The 17,843-nt window shown below is 36.6% G+C and overlaps 1 protein-coding gene across 1 annotated transcript in view; it reads left to right on the top strand.

The window, feature by feature from the left end:
* Positions 1 to 17,843, top strand: part of EPHX4 (epoxide hydrolase 4) — a 33,947-nt gene that overhangs the window by 6,230 nt on the left and 9,874 nt on the right. The window contains exons 3-6 of the mRNA XM_058304807.2: positions 4,891 to 5,048; positions 6,916 to 7,044; positions 10,712 to 10,815; positions 14,580 to 14,728. Coding sequence (XP_058160790.1) covers positions 4,891 to 5,048; positions 6,916 to 7,044; positions 10,712 to 10,815; positions 14,580 to 14,728 — 540 coding nt within the window. The remainder of the gene's footprint in view (positions 1 to 4,890; positions 5,049 to 6,915; positions 7,045 to 10,711; positions 10,816 to 14,579; positions 14,729 to 17,843) is intronic.

Genomic DNA, 17,843 nt, shown 5'->3' with positions numbered 1-17,843 from the left:
GCCCATCAGTCTGAGATCCGTTCTTTTTTGTTTAGAGTTAAAGTGTAAATAAAAAATGCTTTATTTATGAACTCTAGGAAGATAACATTTAAAAATTATCTTTTGTAATGTATTAAAATAGAAATGCTTAGGTTATTGTTTGCCTCCACTCACTGTTAACAGGAGTTGAATTTATTTTTAAGGCAATATAAATTATTCATGAGATAATGACACATGCAGGTATCATGACTGCATAATCTCTCGTACAATTTTAAATGTAAAATATTGCAGAATTGAACACGTTATTTTGGACTCAATTTCTATCTTGAAATCTTTAAGTGAATTCTAAATGAAGACATAGGTAAAGATTAAAACAGGGAAGCATATTTGACTCAACTGTTAGAGCATCTGCCTACCACATGGGAGGTCCACGGTTCAAACCCAGGGCCTCCTGACCAGTGTGGTAAGCTGGCCCATGTTCAGAGCTGATGCACACAATGAGGGCCTTGCAATGCAGGAGTGTGCCCCGAATGGAGAGCTGCCTCATGCAAAAAAAAATGCAGCCTGCCCAGTAGTGGTGTCACACACACAGAGAGCAGACGCAACAAGATGACGCAACAAAAAGAGACACAGATTCCTGGTGCTGCTGATGAGAATACAAGCAGACACAGAAGAACACACAGTGAATGGATAGAGAGAGCAGACAATGGGGGGGGGGGCGGCAAGGGGAGAGAAATAAATAAATCTTTTTTAAAAAAGATATTCAAATGAAGAATATTTTTTAAATTAAAATATATTTTTGTTACCTATTGGTTCTTTTTTAAAAATTTTTTATTGTGGTAATGTGTGTGTATATATATATTATCACATAAAATTTGTCATTTTAACCCTTTTTAGGTGCACCATTCAGTGGCAAAAATTGCATTTACAATGTTGTGCTATCATCACCACCACAATTTTTCATCACCTCAAACAGAAACTCAGTACCCACTGAGCATGAACTCCCCATTCCACCTCCCTCCCAGCCCCTGGTAACCTCTATTCTATTTTCTACTTCTGTGACTTTTCTCATTCTAGATATTTCATGCAAGTGGACTCATACGCTATCTAACCTTTGTGTCTGGCTTATTTCACTTAGCATAATAAAACAATGTACTTTTTAATAGAAATTGAATATAAATTCCCTAACAGGAATTTGGAAACTTTAGTTGTCAGTGTCTTAGGCTTGAACTGGGACAGGAATCTATTATCTTATTGAACAATTGGTACTTCTAGCACTAGCAGTATTAAGTGCTTCCATTTGTTTGTTTCACTTTTGCAATAAATCTGTTCTGAGCCCCTGAGTGGCTTAGGTATTTTTCGTGCAACTCAGAGGGCCCACAATCTAGAGCAGAGGCAGCTATCAGTAGATCATTATATCACAGTGTACCACGTGCAATGAAGAGAGTATGTACAAGTGTGAGAGTTCAGAAGGGGCCCCCTGGTCAAGTACGTAAGGGAGGGAGTCTAGGAAGTTCCTGGAGGAGGAGAGGCCAATGTGAGGAAGAGTTAATTGACAGATGAGGGCCAGGGATGGTGGGAAACAGGGGAGTGGAGGGGAGTGATGGAGTTTCAGACCAAGGAAACCATATGGATAAAATGATACAAGCAAAACAAACAAAAACCCCACCAAAAACCAATACCTGTGTGCATTCAATCCAAGTGGCTTAGTGTAGCATGGACTCAGACAACAGGGCCTCAAACAGGAGTTTAAGTCCTGGCTCTGCTATTTGCTAACTCTGAGAGCTTTGACACTTTAACTAGTATCTCTGTGCCTCTGTTTCTTCATCTGTAAAGTGGGGAGAATAATACCTACTGCATTGGATTCTTTTTTTTAAAGATGTATTTATTTATTTCCCCACCCCCCTTGATGTTTGCGCTCACTGTCTGCTCTCTGTGTCTGTTCGTTGTGTTCTTGTCTTCTTTGGTTTTTTTTTAACAGGCACCAGGAACTGAACCTGGGGCCTCCCATGTGGGAGGGAGGTGCCCAATTGTTTGAGCCACCTCTGCGGCCTGCTTGCTGTCTCTCTTATTGTGTTTCCTCGTTGAGTCTCTTCTTTGCATCATCTTGTTGTGTCAGCTCACCATGCCATCCCATCGTGTCAGCTCATTGTCTTGATCGTCTTTTTTAAGTGGTACCAGCAGCTGAACCTGGAACCTCCCATGTGGCAGGCAGGCACCCAACTACTTGAGCCACAACCGCTTCCTAGGATTGTTTTGAAGATCAAACATTCCTATATGTGAAACATGTAGATGTGTTCTCAGCATGTAATAAGAATGATACACATGTTAGCTATTATTATAATAAAGCTAATGACACAGGGTATAAAGTAATCAGCATGGAAGATTGGGCAATAGTCAAATCCTGGAGATTTTGCCTGCCAGTTTAATGATTTGGGCTTCACTCTCTGAGTAACAGAGAGTCCAGGAAAGGTTTTAAGCACGGAGATGACATGAGAGAGTTTGTGGTTTTGCTTAATCACTCTGGCTTTGTAGAAGATAGAGCCAAGGAGAATGAAATGGACACAGTTGGACCAGTCAATAGGTTTCTGCATTAATGAAAGCCTGAATTTAAATGATAGAAGGGATGGATAGGAAGAGTGATTAAATAAATATTTACAAGTTTAAATCCACAGAACTTTATGATTGGGTATAAGGTATTATGAAAGGGGAAAAGTTGGGTTTCAGTTACAAAGATAAAAATTCAATTCTTAATTTTAGGTAAGGCTAATGACAAAATAATAAAACCATATGTGTTGACAGATGAGTCTCTTTAAGGAAACCAACTACTTCATTTGTTTATTACAACTCAGAAAAAAATGAAAAAGATTAGCAACATAGTATGACTTAGCCAAGAAAGATAGTTTATTAACACTTTCAAATCCATCTTAATTAGCAATGCTTTTGCAGATTTTCACAAGTCACAGATATCCTAGTAATGGATCAGAGATTCTGTATCCATTCATAATTCCAAATATGCATCTGACCTTTCCTGATAATTTGTTGATATAAAGTGGTTAACTTATTTCATTGATCTTGTTGCTTTGTGTCATATCACGTTGCAGTCACTCTCATTATTGGTTGATAATCTTAAATCACTATGTTCGCTTGCCTATTGCACTCCAAAAGTATTTTCAGACAATGATATCCCCTTTGGCTTGTGTCAGATAATTTTATACTGTGTTTCCATGAACACAGATGCTTTTCTTAAAATACATATTTTGAGTTCCATAACGTAGTGAGTCACTTTAAATCATGTCTTTTTTTTCTGTTATTGAAAAAGATTTTGCTTATTTGAAGAAGAAAATCTCATGGATCTGTGTATTTCCATTAATTCTGCAGTTCCCTGTTCAGGCTTAGAGGAATGCCCAGCCCAGAAAAAGTCCTCTGGTTCTTGGCTCCAGCACTGTGGTCATTCTAACTCAGGGGTTCTTAACCTTTTTACCTTTTGTTTCATGTCAGGTGAAAATCACAGAACTTTTACAAAGTCCACACTATACTGTGTATTATTTAACAAATATATCACACCTGCACCAACACGTACTCACAAAAATAACGTTGTTTTTTTAAATTTGTCCCCTCTTTCTTGTTGCTATCTTCTCTCTGCTCTGTGTGTCTTTTCATTGTGTGCTCTCTGCCTGCTTGGTTTTCTTTTTTTTTCAGGGGGCACCAGAAACCAACCCAGGGCCTCCCATGTGGTGTGAGGTACCCAATTTGCTTGAATCACCTCTGCTCCCTGCTTGCTGTATCTCTCATTATCTTTCCTCCTTGTGTCTCCTTGTTGCATCATCTCATTGTGTCAGCTCACTGTGCCAGCCTGTCATGCCAGCTCGCTGTCTTGCTCGTCTTCTTTAGGAGGCACCAGGAAGCGAACCCAGGACCTCCCATCTGGTGGGTAGGAGCTCAATCACTTGAGTCACTTTCTACTTCCCAGAATAATGGTTTTTTGAATTTCGATTCAAGTTCATGGACCCCTGGTTAAGAACCCCTGCTCTAACTGATCAGTGTTGATGCTGTTTTGGTTGCTAAATATTTTTAATACCACCTTTGCTTGTGTTCATGGTGCAGGATCTTCTCCGCAGAAGAATTTTCCTTTAGCAAGCAGAGGTTTAGCTTAAACCATTGTTTTATTAGATGCTTTCCATGATAATCATTGTTTTCTAATTTTTTATTTTTATTTTTATTTTATTTGAACCTGGGACCTCATTTGTGGAAGGCAGGCACTCAACTACTGAACTGTACCCACCCTCTAATCATTTTTTTATCTTCAGACTTTTGTCCTCTATAAGTAAGTTGTTGTTATTATTATAAACATTTAACCCAATTCAATAATAGAATAAAGTGAGGAAATTTTACTTTTTTTTAGGGAAATAAATTTTTATCTAGTAAATGTTTCAATCAGAGAATCAAATGGTTTTGCATTAAAGAAACATTTCACTCATACTACTCCATCAAAAGTACAGGGGCAGTTAAGCATTCAGATGTTTTGATAAAGCTCTCAAGTTCATCTTCCTTTTTAGTCTATTTTGTTTAGAAATTCAGGCTGTGAAATAACTAACTGTACACAGTACAGATCCCCTGATATCTGTAAGCATCAATTAAGTTTAGAAAGTTGACTTATTAAGGACAATAGGCATATAGTTTTTGATGTCTGATATTTTGTAGATTCTGTAAACTATGTCCCATATGTCCCTCTGTTATTCCCCATTGTAATGGTAAAAAAAAAATTCTAACAAAGTCAGTGTTTCCTTCTCAAACAGATCTTTTCTGCTCACATGCAGCTTTTCTCAAAATGAGGAGTTTCTTATAATTTTCCATCTATAATGTTATTCTTTGTATTAGTTATATTTTTACTATGTCTTTCTTCCTTAGGTATTCTTGGCGTCACCAATTGAGGGAATTTAAAAGTGGATACCGTGTTGTAGCGCTGGATTTGAGAGGCTATGGAGAAACAGATGCTCCCATTCATCAAGATAATTATAAATTGGACTGTCTAGTTACAGATATAAAGGATATTTTGGATACTTTAGGTAGGTTAGTTTTTATTTTTAAGTATTAATTATTTTTAAGGGGCTAACATTCAAATTCTGTTCACCAGCCAAGGATAACTTGCAGTATTTGTTTTTAAAAGGAGATAATACAGAGAGTTAATAATAATATTATTTTCAGAACTGAAATTTTTATTTTTACCCTCAGACAATTATTTTTTCAGAACTTATACCTAAATGTTCATTGAGAAATGTTATAATATAGGGAAGTACTTGCAGTATCTCTCTTGTACCAATCAGCTAGTGCCACAATGTTGTATAAAAAATGTTGTGTAACAGACCACCCCAAACTCACTGGCATAAGCAATAAGCATTTATATCTATACTGATGGATCTGTAGGCCAACTGCTGATTGGCTAATATAGTAAGATGGGCTGGGCCCCACTGGCTGCCTTTGCTTCCAGCTGTGGGGTGAGCTGGGACTGCTTCCTACGGGGCTTGGCTAGAGCCCAGGTTCAGGGGCTGAGGGATTCTCTTCTCATGGTGAAGGCAGAAGCAGCAATAAGCCAAGCTGCACAAGCACATTTCAAGTTTCTGGTTGCAGCCCATTGTCCAAACCAAGTCATACGGCCAAGCCCCAAGTCCAGTAAGTCATGTACCCGCCATAAGAACAAAACTAAAAACATAGCCAAGCCTAACATTAAAGGGGCAGGGAAGTGTATTCTTTCTATGGAAGTGGGGAAGCAGAAAGAAATAAATGTTTTTCTAGCCATATCTACTCTACTACAACCTTTTTCACTGAAAGTCAGTTGCTACCTTAAGTATGTTAATGCAACGAATATAGTGAGAAACTCCATAAAATCAAATTAAAGGCCCTTTCTACAATAATCTAATGAGAGCATAGATAAGGTCAAATTTTTTAGAGAGAAAAAATGGAGAGGGTCTGGGGATGACAGTGCAATATTGTAATTTTAGTCTGATTACAGTAAAATAGCCTCAGGGACATGGATTTCCAACAGCTATATTTCATTCATATTTTGTGATAATTCAGTCAGACTTGACCTAAATTTGCCATGCATTTTTCCAGCCAAATCAATAATATAAATATATTTTTCTGTGTTTGTATGTGGGGCAGTGGTTAGGGAGGGGGATTAGTTAGTGGTGGGAGGGGTGATAGTAAGGGATACTTATTTTAAAAATAAAGCAATTTTAACTACTCTAGGAATAAATTACAAATGATTTCTCCATCCATACAAAAGGAATCATGTAGAACTCTCTATTAAGCAATAGAAATTAATCAATTGATTAATCAAGTCTTTGCTCTAATTCAGTTTAACTTTGCATTTCCATGTTCATGAGATTTTATTATATTGAGCTGTAACATTGGATTTGTGAAGTTATAGAGAAAATAAGATGCTTCCTGGAAATAAAGATTTACAAGTTGGACATAACTTTTATGATTTTATTATAACTCAAAATTCCTCAGTATTTAAAAAATAATTCATAATATATTTTTAAAATTGCCCAAATGTTCTTGCTTATTACCTAATTATGTGTGGTCTTACTATGGTTTCCAAAACCTAGTTCATGGGATTAGAGCTGAGCTGGTGGTTTCAGAATTTTTATTATTCTTTAATATAGATTTCTGGAAGAGATTCTGAATCTGTGGGCATAGGGTGGAACCTGAGCATCTAAATTTTATTTTAAATATTATATGTAAAAAGCTACCTAGGTGATTTAAAAGTGCAGACAGGTTTGGAATCATCAAATTCAATGATCTCTGTCCAAAGAGCATAATTAGGGAAGGATAGCAGAAGGATAAGTTAGTTTCAGAAGTGTAACTATTTATGTGAGGTGATTAGGCAGCTGTTTCCCTTCACTAATGTCAACATTTGCTTCTCGATTACAGGTTATAGCAAATGTGTTCTTATTGGCCATGACTGGGGAGGCATGATTGCTTGGCTGATTGCCATCTGTTATCCTGAAGTGGTGATAAAACTTATTGTTATTAACTTTCCTCATCCAAATGTATTCACAGGTGAGTTTAAGTTTTCATTGAAACAGCTATGCTAACGTGGCAATTCAAATCTGACACTTTGGATTAAAAAAGCAAAATTTGATTTACCTAATCTTTCAAAAAGTAAACGACTAAAATAATAATGTTAACCCATAACAATGTCAGATATCTTGGCTTTAAATCTTCCCGAAGGGACTAAGAAAATTTAGCGTCATGTTTGCTTGCATAGTTATATTCCCTTTTAGAAAATATTTTACTGTTAAATTGCAGAGGGAGAAAAGGAAAAAATGCAGTGACATTACTTTGACAGTAATGAATCTTGACAGTTTAAAAACAAATTTTCCTCTTGCCTGAGTGCTTTGGCTATGAAGAATGGCAATATTCTTTAAAGTAGCAGTTCTCAAATTTTAGGATTTTGTGTTCTTAAAAATTATTAAAGATCTTATAGAACTTTTGTTTTGTCTATATTCATTGTATTGTAAATTAAAACTGAGAAATCAAAATTTAGGTATTCATTAATATTAATAATAATTAATCCATTACATGTTAACCTAAGTAACATTTTATTGTAGTCAACTTTGTTTCAACTTCAAAAAATAAAATACAGACAGAAGGTAGCTTAACAAATCATGGAAACATTACTTTAAAAAGTTCTATTCAGGTACATTTATCTCATTTAATCCTAAAAACAAACTCAATTGTTTCTCTGGTACCCTGTTTAATGAAAAATAGCACTATCTTCCAAAACAAAGTTTTAGTGAGAAGAATGTCATTATTTTACATTTTTGCGAATCTCTTTAATTTCTGGCCTAATAGAAAATAGCTATATTTTCATAGCTGCTTCTGCGTCAATCTGTTGCAGCATGTTGTTTAGGTTGGAGTATATGAAGAAATCTGGCCTCACATAGACATGTAGTTGGAAAAAGGAAGTGTTTCACTAGTCTTTTCATATCACTGTTGATTTTATTCTTTAATACCATACCAAACCAAAAATTGGTGTTTCTTAAAGTTACAGTGTAGAATCTGAAATTATATAAATGAGCTTTTTGCACTTTGTTACATTAAAATCCATTGGTAATTCTAGCACTTTGAATGAATATTTTACCCATGCATGATTTTGTATAATCATGCATTGGAAGATATTGGTTCACCAAGTTATGAAGATCTTCCAAATGTTGACACATTTCATTATACAATGTAAAAAAAATTAACATTATCACCCCAATCTCATCAGAAAATTCTTTAATTATTGCAAATCTGTCAAGCCCATAGTAACAGATGAAAGTTTTCCAAATTATAATTTTCATTTGAAAACTTGAGATTTACCACTGCAACAAATACGGTCGGTTGTTTTCCTGGATATGACAGGCTCACTTTGTCTCTTTTCAAGAGAGTATCTGCCAAATACCCAAATCTGAGTGGCAATAATTTCACTTGTCCCTTCAAGTAAAAATGATGTTCCATAAAAAATGCAGCTAGTTCAACTCACCAGTTCAAATTATTTTAGAAGTGCTTTTCCTAGAGACAATCATTGTTTTTAGGTGGGCAGCAGAACTGCTTTATTTGTATTCTATATCATAACACAGAATATCGAAAAGACATTTACTCACTGTTTGAGATTTAGTAAAATAGGTAACTTTGCTTCTTTATCAAGAATAATAAGTGAAACTGGCAATTTATTAATGGCAAGTGTGTGGCAGCAGAGACTGCAATGACTACTAGTAGTGTTTGCTTCCATTGTTTTGATTTATGCGCCGGCATCAGTGGATTTATCCGCCATTGCTTTTGTACCCTCAGTGAAAAGGTCAACATAGAGAAAAAGGTAAATAATGTCCTAGGATTTTGAAATAGTTTTGATCTCCTGGAACTTTGAAAGGGTCTTGGGGAACCCCTGAGTAAATGCCACTTTAAAGAGAACTTCCAAAAATCTTAAGACAGACTAAAGACCTGTGAACAATGACTAAGTGCATTTTAATTTGGCTTTGACAAAAATTGTAATTTTATACCTCTTTACTCCTGTCAAGTTTACTGAGGTTCAGGTATGCTGTGACCCACGGCAGCAATCTAGGGAACAAAAAGTACAGGATAATGTATTTCTATTTCTTCCTCAGAATTAATCAGGTAAGGGAGAAAGGGACTGTGACTACATAAATATTGTATATTTTAAGTGTAAGAGTTGAATTTTTGGTACCTGTCCAGTCGACCTTTCTCTGTTGAGGTACAGGAGGTTAACATAGTATTCAAACGTCTAACTGAGATTCATTATATTTTTTCTCAGTTGAATTAGGTACCAGAAGTCATGCTACATGCTTGTTCAACTCATCAGAACTAGAGTAAATGTTATATGGACATTTCAACAAGAAGATACTTGGGATATTTCTGGAACATTTCATTAGTAATAGTTGCAACCCTGGTCAGGTTAATATGTGGTTACAAAGTAACATGCCTGTGTAATTTCTCTTAATTGTGTTGATAGCCCTTAACACAGGGCTGAATAGATCTTGTTCAATGATGACTTTACAAAAAGTATGGCAGAACAGTGCTCCGTTTACCTGTAATTTATTTTTCTAAAATTTCCAACTTTGTCGAATATAGATGCAGAAAGAGAAATAAGGAAAAAATGACCTCTAAAGCAAGAAAAATAAAAGCATGCTGCACAGTACACAAGTACACATCTATAATATCTATATCAGATCCCATTACTCCCTAGTTTAAAACCTCAGTGTCTTCCCAAAGTGCTTAAAATAAAATCCTTACCATTCTGGCCCTACATGATCGGGTTCCTGCTTTCCTTTATGACTTACCTTGTGCCACCTCCGCCTCATTCACTACACACCAGTCACACTGTCCTTTCTACTTTTTTTTTTTTCCTACTTCTTGAATGGGCCAATACCAGGACCTTTGTACTTCTACTTTATATTCCTGGGCTGCTCTACCTAGATCTTTGTGTGGCTGACTCCTTCTTACCGTTCAGGGCTTAGCGCATGTCTCACCTCCCCAAAAAGGCCTTCTCTGACCAGCTCTACTATGTAATAATCCCCCCAAACCACGCTGCCGTAACTCTCAATCGGATTGCCTTGTTTTATTTTCTTTATGGTGTTATTGCCATCGAAAATGATCTTTTAAGTATTTGTTAATTATTATTGTGTAAATTCCTTGTTTGTGGGGTCTTTTACATTTTGTTCACTGCTAAATCCCTCGGCACACTAGACACTCAAATAGCCATTGCATGAATAAATTGTCTAAATGCATGAATGAATTTATAAGAAACACTTCAGTTCCCTTTGAGGCCAAATGAATAGATGTTCAAGTCAAATTAGCCTGTTAGGAAAATCTTTTCAACAAGAGCAAATTAACTCCACATGCATCCCCTAAGGAAAGTGTCAGGTCAGTGATAATGACCTTGGAGGAAAGGCAGTGTTGTTTGGCCTCCTGTTCCCTCCTAAGTTAAGACTTCATAAGGTGGAATTTTCTTTTTAATAATAGTGCTATACATTTTCTAAATACCAGTAATTACATTATTAAAATATAAGAACATAAAAATTATTCCAAAAAATATATATATCCTTATCTTTAGACTCTTTTTATGGGATCATCTTAAATATGAAATTGCCTTAAAAAGAAATTCTTTCAATAGTAAATAATTTATACCCTTTGGATAAGGTCTAACATGTCATCTTAATTTCAGAATATATTTTACGACACCCTGCCCAGCTGTTCAAATCCAGCCATTATTACTTCTTCCAAATACCATGGTTCCCAGAATTTATGTTCTCAATAAATGATTTTGAGGTAAGTCATCATTAGTAAAAGCCATTTTTAAATAAAATCTATCCTTAGAAATAAAAATAGAAAAAAATTAGAACTTAATAAATAAATAAATGTTTTTAAGACCTCACTTATAGGCTTACTTATTTTTACAGTCTGTTTGTATATTTGAGTACCTGGCTGTTCAGTTTTTTTGTGAGAGCCTGTGTCCCCAAAAGCATACTTCTTTTTGGAGAACATCTCATGGGGGATGTGTGAATATAGATGGGTGGAAGAATTGATGGCAGAGGAGCTGGAAGGCGTTAGGGGTAAACAAAACCTCCAAAATAAGCATGCAGGTATCTGTACCACTGAACACTGGCACTAGGAGTCATATGTAGTTAACTATTACTGAGAAGTTTATTGAATGCTTCTTATATGTCTAACACTATGTTAGATATTGGGGGAGGTTAAAAAAAAAAGAGTCATGGTACCCCCCCTAATAGGACGTTGAAGTCCTAGGGAAAAGGAGGAGATAAACACATGCCTCATTGAAACAGCATGGTTAAATTTGAAATAATCAAGGGCTGGAGTATATGATACAGAATGTGCAGTGGTTCTCAAACTTTACTGTATAGTGAAAATCACTGGGGTTATTTATTAAAAATAAATATTATTAGTTCCTGATGTGACATTCTGATATTTAGGAGGACTTAGATTGGACCCAGGAATCTGAAATTTATTTTTAAACTTTTTACTATTGAATTTAAAAACATACTCTGGGGAAAACAAAAAATCCCTCATCTGCCCAACACCCATCTTCAACAGTTTTCAACATTTTACGGTTAAATGTTTCAGTTCAGTTCAGTCTGTTTCAGTTATCTATTGCTATATAACAAGGCATCCAGAAATTTAGTGGCTTAAAATGGCCACCATTTTATTATCTTTCATTATTCTCTGGGTTGACTGGGCTCAGCTGGGTGGTTCTTCATCTCCACATGATACTGATTGGGACTGCATTATCCAATGGTTCAAGTTGGCTCATTTAACTCTTGGATAATTGGTACAGCTAGAAAACTGGGTTTAGCTGAGACTGCTGGGCCTTTTTTGTGTCCATGTTATCTCAGATCCTCTCCCTCTCCAGATGGTCTCTTATAAAATTTCTCTACATGTTCTCTATAGCAGGGTATCCGTCCTCCTCCAAAAAAACAAGCAGGAACTGACATAGTGTCACTTATGCTGCTTTCTTTTGGCTAATGTGAGTCACAAGCCTGCTCAGATTCCGTTTCAGAAGAAAGACATGAATTCCAGGAGTTGTGGCTCATTGAGCCCCATATGGAGTCTAGCGATCATACTCATTTTTTTTTTTCATGGATTACTTAAAATTAAATATCAGACAAAATATAATTTTACTCAGAAATACTTTTGTTTATATCTCTGACAGAGAAGGACTTCTTTTTCTACATAACTACTGTGAACTTAGGGGGCAGTCCCCAAGACTACCTTCACTTCTAACACCATTTGACAGTTCGAGGGGATTCCCAGGACTATCCTCAGGTTCAAAAATTTGCTAGAAGGACTCAAAGAGCTCACTGAAAATTGTTATACTTACATTTATGGCTTATTGCCAAGAAAGGATACAGATTAAAATCAGCCAAGGGAAAAGATGTGGAGCAGAGTCCAGGAGGGTTCCAAATACTTCTGGTTGCACCCTCCCCAAGGGCAGCATTAACTCTTCCTGGCAACAATGTTTAACAACATACAGAGTATTGTCAACCAGGGAAGCGCTCTTGAGCTCTGGTCCAGAGTTTTTTATTAGGGCTTGATCATGTGGAAAGGCTAACTGCCCACATGGCTGACATTGAGTCTCCAGCCCTTGCAGAGGTAGAGTAGGTAAGTTCCCACCATAAATGCCTTTGTTACCATCTAGTGTGGCCCAAGGCCCCCAGGTAAGTAGAGACCCCCTTATCAGGCAGGACATTACAACAGCCAAAGGCAAAGGCTGGAACTCTTAGTGTAAGGTTATTTCTTTACTATAAAACCACACTACCGTTATCAAAACCGACAAAAATGAACAATGCCTAAATGTTATCTAACACCCATCTAATACTCAAATCTAATATTAAAAGCTAATACTCAAATTTCCTTAACTCGCAACTGTTTTTATATGGTTCATTTTTCTGAATCAGGGACCAAACAAGCCCACACATTGTATTTGGTTGTTAAGAGTCTTTAAATCTATAACAGTCCTTCCTTCCTTTTTTTTCTTTTTCTTTAAATCTACTTATTTCATGAAGAAATTTGGTCATTTATCCTGAGCATTTTGGATTTGGTGGATTGCTTCATTGTGATGTTATTTAACTTGTTCCTCTGGCCCATTCTTCCTAATTGGTGTATGTTGCTGATCTAGAGGCTTGGTTAGATTCGGTTTTATTTTGACAAGAATTCTTAATAGGTATTGCTGTGTATTTCCTATTGTGTTACCTCAGGAAACATGTAACATCAAGTTGTCCCTGTCTTAGTAATGTTAACAGTCATCAGTGGGCTCACAAGTTTTCAGCCTATCCAACATTTCCTAAAAAACGTTCACCAAGTAATTTTCACATCCCTTGATGATCATTGCCTAGGCCCACTCTTTCACTGGGATGTGCAGTATGGTGATTTTCTGATTCTATCATTTTTTTTTAATTTATTAATTGGAATTCTTCTATAAAGAAGAACTTTTCCACATGTACTATTTGATTATCCTGAAGTGCAGTTCACACAAGAATGCTAAGATAAATGCTTGCTTTTTCCCCTTTATTAATCAACTTTAATAATGAATTGTGTTCTAAAAATTTTTGTGGTGATGAATGCTCAACCCTGTGATTATTCTAACAGCCATTGGCTGTAGACTTTGGAAAGATTGTATGGTATATGACTATATCTCAATAAAACTGCTTTAAAAAACAATGATTGTGCTATAGAAACCTCCAGTAATGACCAATGAGAAGTTTTTTTTGCATATATTATAAGATCACGAATTAAAATTCACAATAATATATTTGATGTGTATCAATCAATTACAGTAATTCTTTTTGAAGACTAAATCGTCCCATATCAGGCAAGTGGGACTACTTCATGTTGTCTCCTGTGTCCTTTTGACATGAGCCCCTTAGCCTGTGATAGCTGGTTTCCTTAATGTCCCAGGTTTATCTTTTATTTCCTGTGCCAGATCTGGAATCAGTCATTTATCTACGAAATGCTGGCATTAGAAGCTTTTAATTAGAATTTTAAAAAATGAATAGAATAGAATTGAACTGAAAATATTAGTACATACTATATTAAAAGTCAGGGCTGTTTCAGTTATCTATGTGAGTATGATTGTGGACTGCATCATGGTGTAAAATACAGTTCTTACTCTGGCTGTGGTCAAAAAAGTTGTACAACACTGATATGAAACGCAAGTTCTATAACTGGTTGTCAGGAAATGGATAAACTATTGTTAGATGGAATATTTGGAAAGGCTTCCAGATGGGGGTAGTTCTTGAGCTGGGCCTTGTAAGATTTGAAGAGACACTGAGTAGGTAGGATACTTTTCATAAGAGTGACATGTGCATGAGAGTTAGAAGGGAAAAATATAAAAAAAAAATTCAGGAAAGGAGAAATGCATACAATGTGTTTGTAATAAGTGAGGTCCCTAACCTGACTAGAGCAGAAATTAGGAATTGTAACTGCCCACTGTCCTTCATGCCCTTTCAAAAGCCAGATATTTCGTTTATTATTAGATGAATGGAAAGTATTAATTATTCTCTTTTACTTTAAATTAGGCTTTGAAACATCTCTTTACCAGTCACAGCACTGGCATTGGAAGAAAAAGATGTCGATTAACAACAGAAGATCTTGAAGCTCATATTTACGTCTTTTCCCAGCCTGGAGCTTTAAGTGGTCCCATTAACCATTACCGAAATATCTTCAGGTCAGTATAATTTCTTCCTCCCTCCCTCCCTCCCTCCCTCCCTTCCTCCCCTCCTCCCTTCCTCGCTTCCTCCCTCCCTCCCTTCCTTCCTTCTTTCTTTTTTTTTTTTTTTTTTTAAGATTTATTTATTTTTTTTATTTATTTAATTCCCCTCCCCTCCCCCGGTTGTCTGTTTTCTGTGTCATTTTGCTGCCTCTTGTTTCTTTGTCCGCTTCTGTTGTCGTCAGCGGCACGGGAAGTGTGGGCGGCGCCATTCCTGGGCAGGCTGCTCCCTCCTTCGCGCTGGGCAGCTCTCCTTATGGGTGCACTCCTTGCGCGTGGGGCTCCCCTAGGCGGGGGACACCCCTGTGTGGCACGGCACTCCTTGTGCGCATCAGCACTGCGCATGGGCCAGCTCCACACGGGTCAAGGAGGCCCGGGGCTTGAACCTCGGACCTCCCATGTGGTAGACGGACGCCCTAACCACTGGGCCGAAGTCCGTTTCCCCCCTTCCTTCTTTCTTTTCTTTCTTTGCTGTGGCTGAGGATTGAAACCTAGGACCTCGTACGTGGGAAGCCAGCACTCCACCCTTGAACCACATTGGTTCCCTGTGTTGTTGTTTCATTTGCTTGTTGTTTGCTTCTTTGAAGAAGGCACCAGGGATCAAACCCAGGACCTTCTAAGTGGGAAGCAGGTACTCAATTGCTTGAGCCACATCTGCTCCCCCATATTTCTTTTTAGTTAAATAAAATAGTTCAACTTGATCCTAAAGAGTCAACATTTTATTTTTAAGGTTAAATTCATGCCTTATCTAAAGACTCAGATTAAGTATTCTGATTATTTAGTAAGTTGCATAATCTTTTTTTATGGAAAATTTCAAATATATGAAAAACTAGGGAAAATAGTGTAAAGAACTCTCTATGTAGCTGTCACTTGTTTTATCCATAACTCTGTCCACCTCCTTTATTCCTTCAGATTATTTTGAACAGATGTATGCTTTTAGTTCTATTTTTAATGATCATTTATTCATTTAAGAAATATTACTAAGCTTTTTCTATGTACTAGATTATGATAGGACTCAGGATATAGCAATGAGCAAAACCAGACAAGGTCCTGATCTCACAAAGCTTGTAGCCTAGTGGGAGAGTCACAGTAATCATATAATCACAGCAATGAGTCCAGATTGTAAACTAACACAAAACCTCTGAAAGAAAGGTATAGAGTTCTAAGAAATTATAGTACAAAGGAGCTGACCTGGTCTGGAGTGGAAGAAGAGGTTAAAGAAGTCTTTTCAGATGAAATGATGTTTAAACAAATAAATGAAGGATGACTTAGGTTTTGACTCGATGAGGTTGGGGGTAGGAGGACCAGTATTCCAAAAAAGAAATCACTTGTACCAAGTCCGTTTGGAAGAATGGAGGGTTGTAGCTTCAAGTAACACAACAAAAACCACTGTATCTGGAACATAGAAAGTGAGGGTGGGAAGAAGAGCCTAACTTGAAGAGGTTGAATTTAAACTACCTGCCTGATACTAGAATTCCCAGGTCAGAATTTATATTTTAAAATGGTCTTAAGCTGGTAACATCCTGTAGGAATCCTGGCAAAAACAAAGACCTCTCTGGAAGATACATCTCTTACCTCAGGCCTCACAATATTCTCACAGATAAAATTCCCTGAAGATGAGTTCTTAAACCAAATTACAAAAAAACACCAATCCACCATTAATAATTACAGCAGAACTCCTGATTTCACATGATAGAACTAATAGAGATTATATGGCATTTAAATAATTAAAAACATAAAAGATTTTTTTAATGAAAAAAGAATAAGATGGTACCAAGAAAGATTTGAAAGAGCTGAAAAAGAACCAAAAAAAATTTCCAGGAATGGAAAATATGATCATTGAAATCTAAAATTCCATATGTGAGTTAAATAGAAGATCAGATACACTATAGAGAGCATTTGAATTAGAAGAGGGATCTAAGAAAATTACCCAGAATGTAGCTTAGAGGTGTAAAGATTTAAAAATATAAAAGATAGGTATGTTAGCCATTAAGAATAGACTTAGAAATCCAGCATTCCAGAAAGAGAGCAAAGAATGAAAGAGTTACTATTGGAACGATAGTGGCCAAGAATATTTTTTTGTAAAATAATAGAGGGAAACAAGAAAACTGTCAGTTCAAAAGAAGGTAGGAAAGGAGAAAAAAGAAGGAAAGCAGGGCAGATAGAAAGCATAAAATAAGATGACAGAAGCAATTTTAGTATGTCGGTAATCAGAATAAATATTATTTATTTTACTAAACTTGCCAGTTAAAAAACAGAGAATGTGAACTGGATTAAAAAAAAACCAAAAACCCAGCTATATGGCATTAATAGTCACAATTAAAGCATAAGGACACAAAAAGTTTGAAAGAAGATATAAAAATGTTATAGCAAGTATTAGTCTAATGAGACAAAATTCCTCAAACTCTTTGAATAAAGAATTCAAGGGGAGTCAAGGGATTATATGAATGAAAGGAAAGGAGGAAAATTCCAAACCTTTTTTGATAACAACAACAAAACTTATAGAGTTGTTCATTTAGATGGTATTTGCAGGTGACAATTTATCAAGCAAAGCAATGATTAGAAAGACAGGGGTGGGAAGTGAATTTGGCTCAATGGATAGAACATCTGCCTACCACATAGGAGGTCCAGGGTTCAAATCCCAGGCCTCCTTGACCCATGTGGAGCTGGCTGATGCACGCAAGGAGTGCTGTGCCACGCAGGGGTGTCCCCCGCGTAGGGGAACCCCACAGGCAAGGAGTGCTAAGGAGAGCTGCCCCGTGCGAAAAAAGTGCAGCCTGCCCAGGAATGGCACCACACAAGGAGAGCTGACGCAGCAAGATGATGCAACAAAAGGAGACACGGATTCCGGGTACCACTGACAAGAATACAAGTGGACACAGAATTTTTGATTATTTTCAATGATTGTTTACCAGGAGGACCTGTCTTCCCAAGAGTAAGCACTAGCATTGTTAGTTAGCATGGAGGAAGAGACAGAGAGAAAGAGAGGAAGAGAAGAGCAGGACTGTGAAGTTCAAAACTCACAAATTGATAAAGGCAAAAGACAGTTTTTAACTAGATTGATGTAGCTTAA

The sequence above is a fragment of the Dasypus novemcinctus genome, chromosome 9, assembly GCF_030445035.2.
Source record: "Dasypus novemcinctus isolate mDasNov1 chromosome 9, mDasNov1.1.hap2, whole genome shotgun sequence".
Taxonomy (NCBI): domain Eukaryota; kingdom Metazoa; phylum Chordata; class Mammalia; order Cingulata; family Dasypodidae; genus Dasypus; species Dasypus novemcinctus.
Note: the sequence above shows the minus strand (reverse complement) of the source record. Positions and strands in the feature narration are given on the sequence as shown.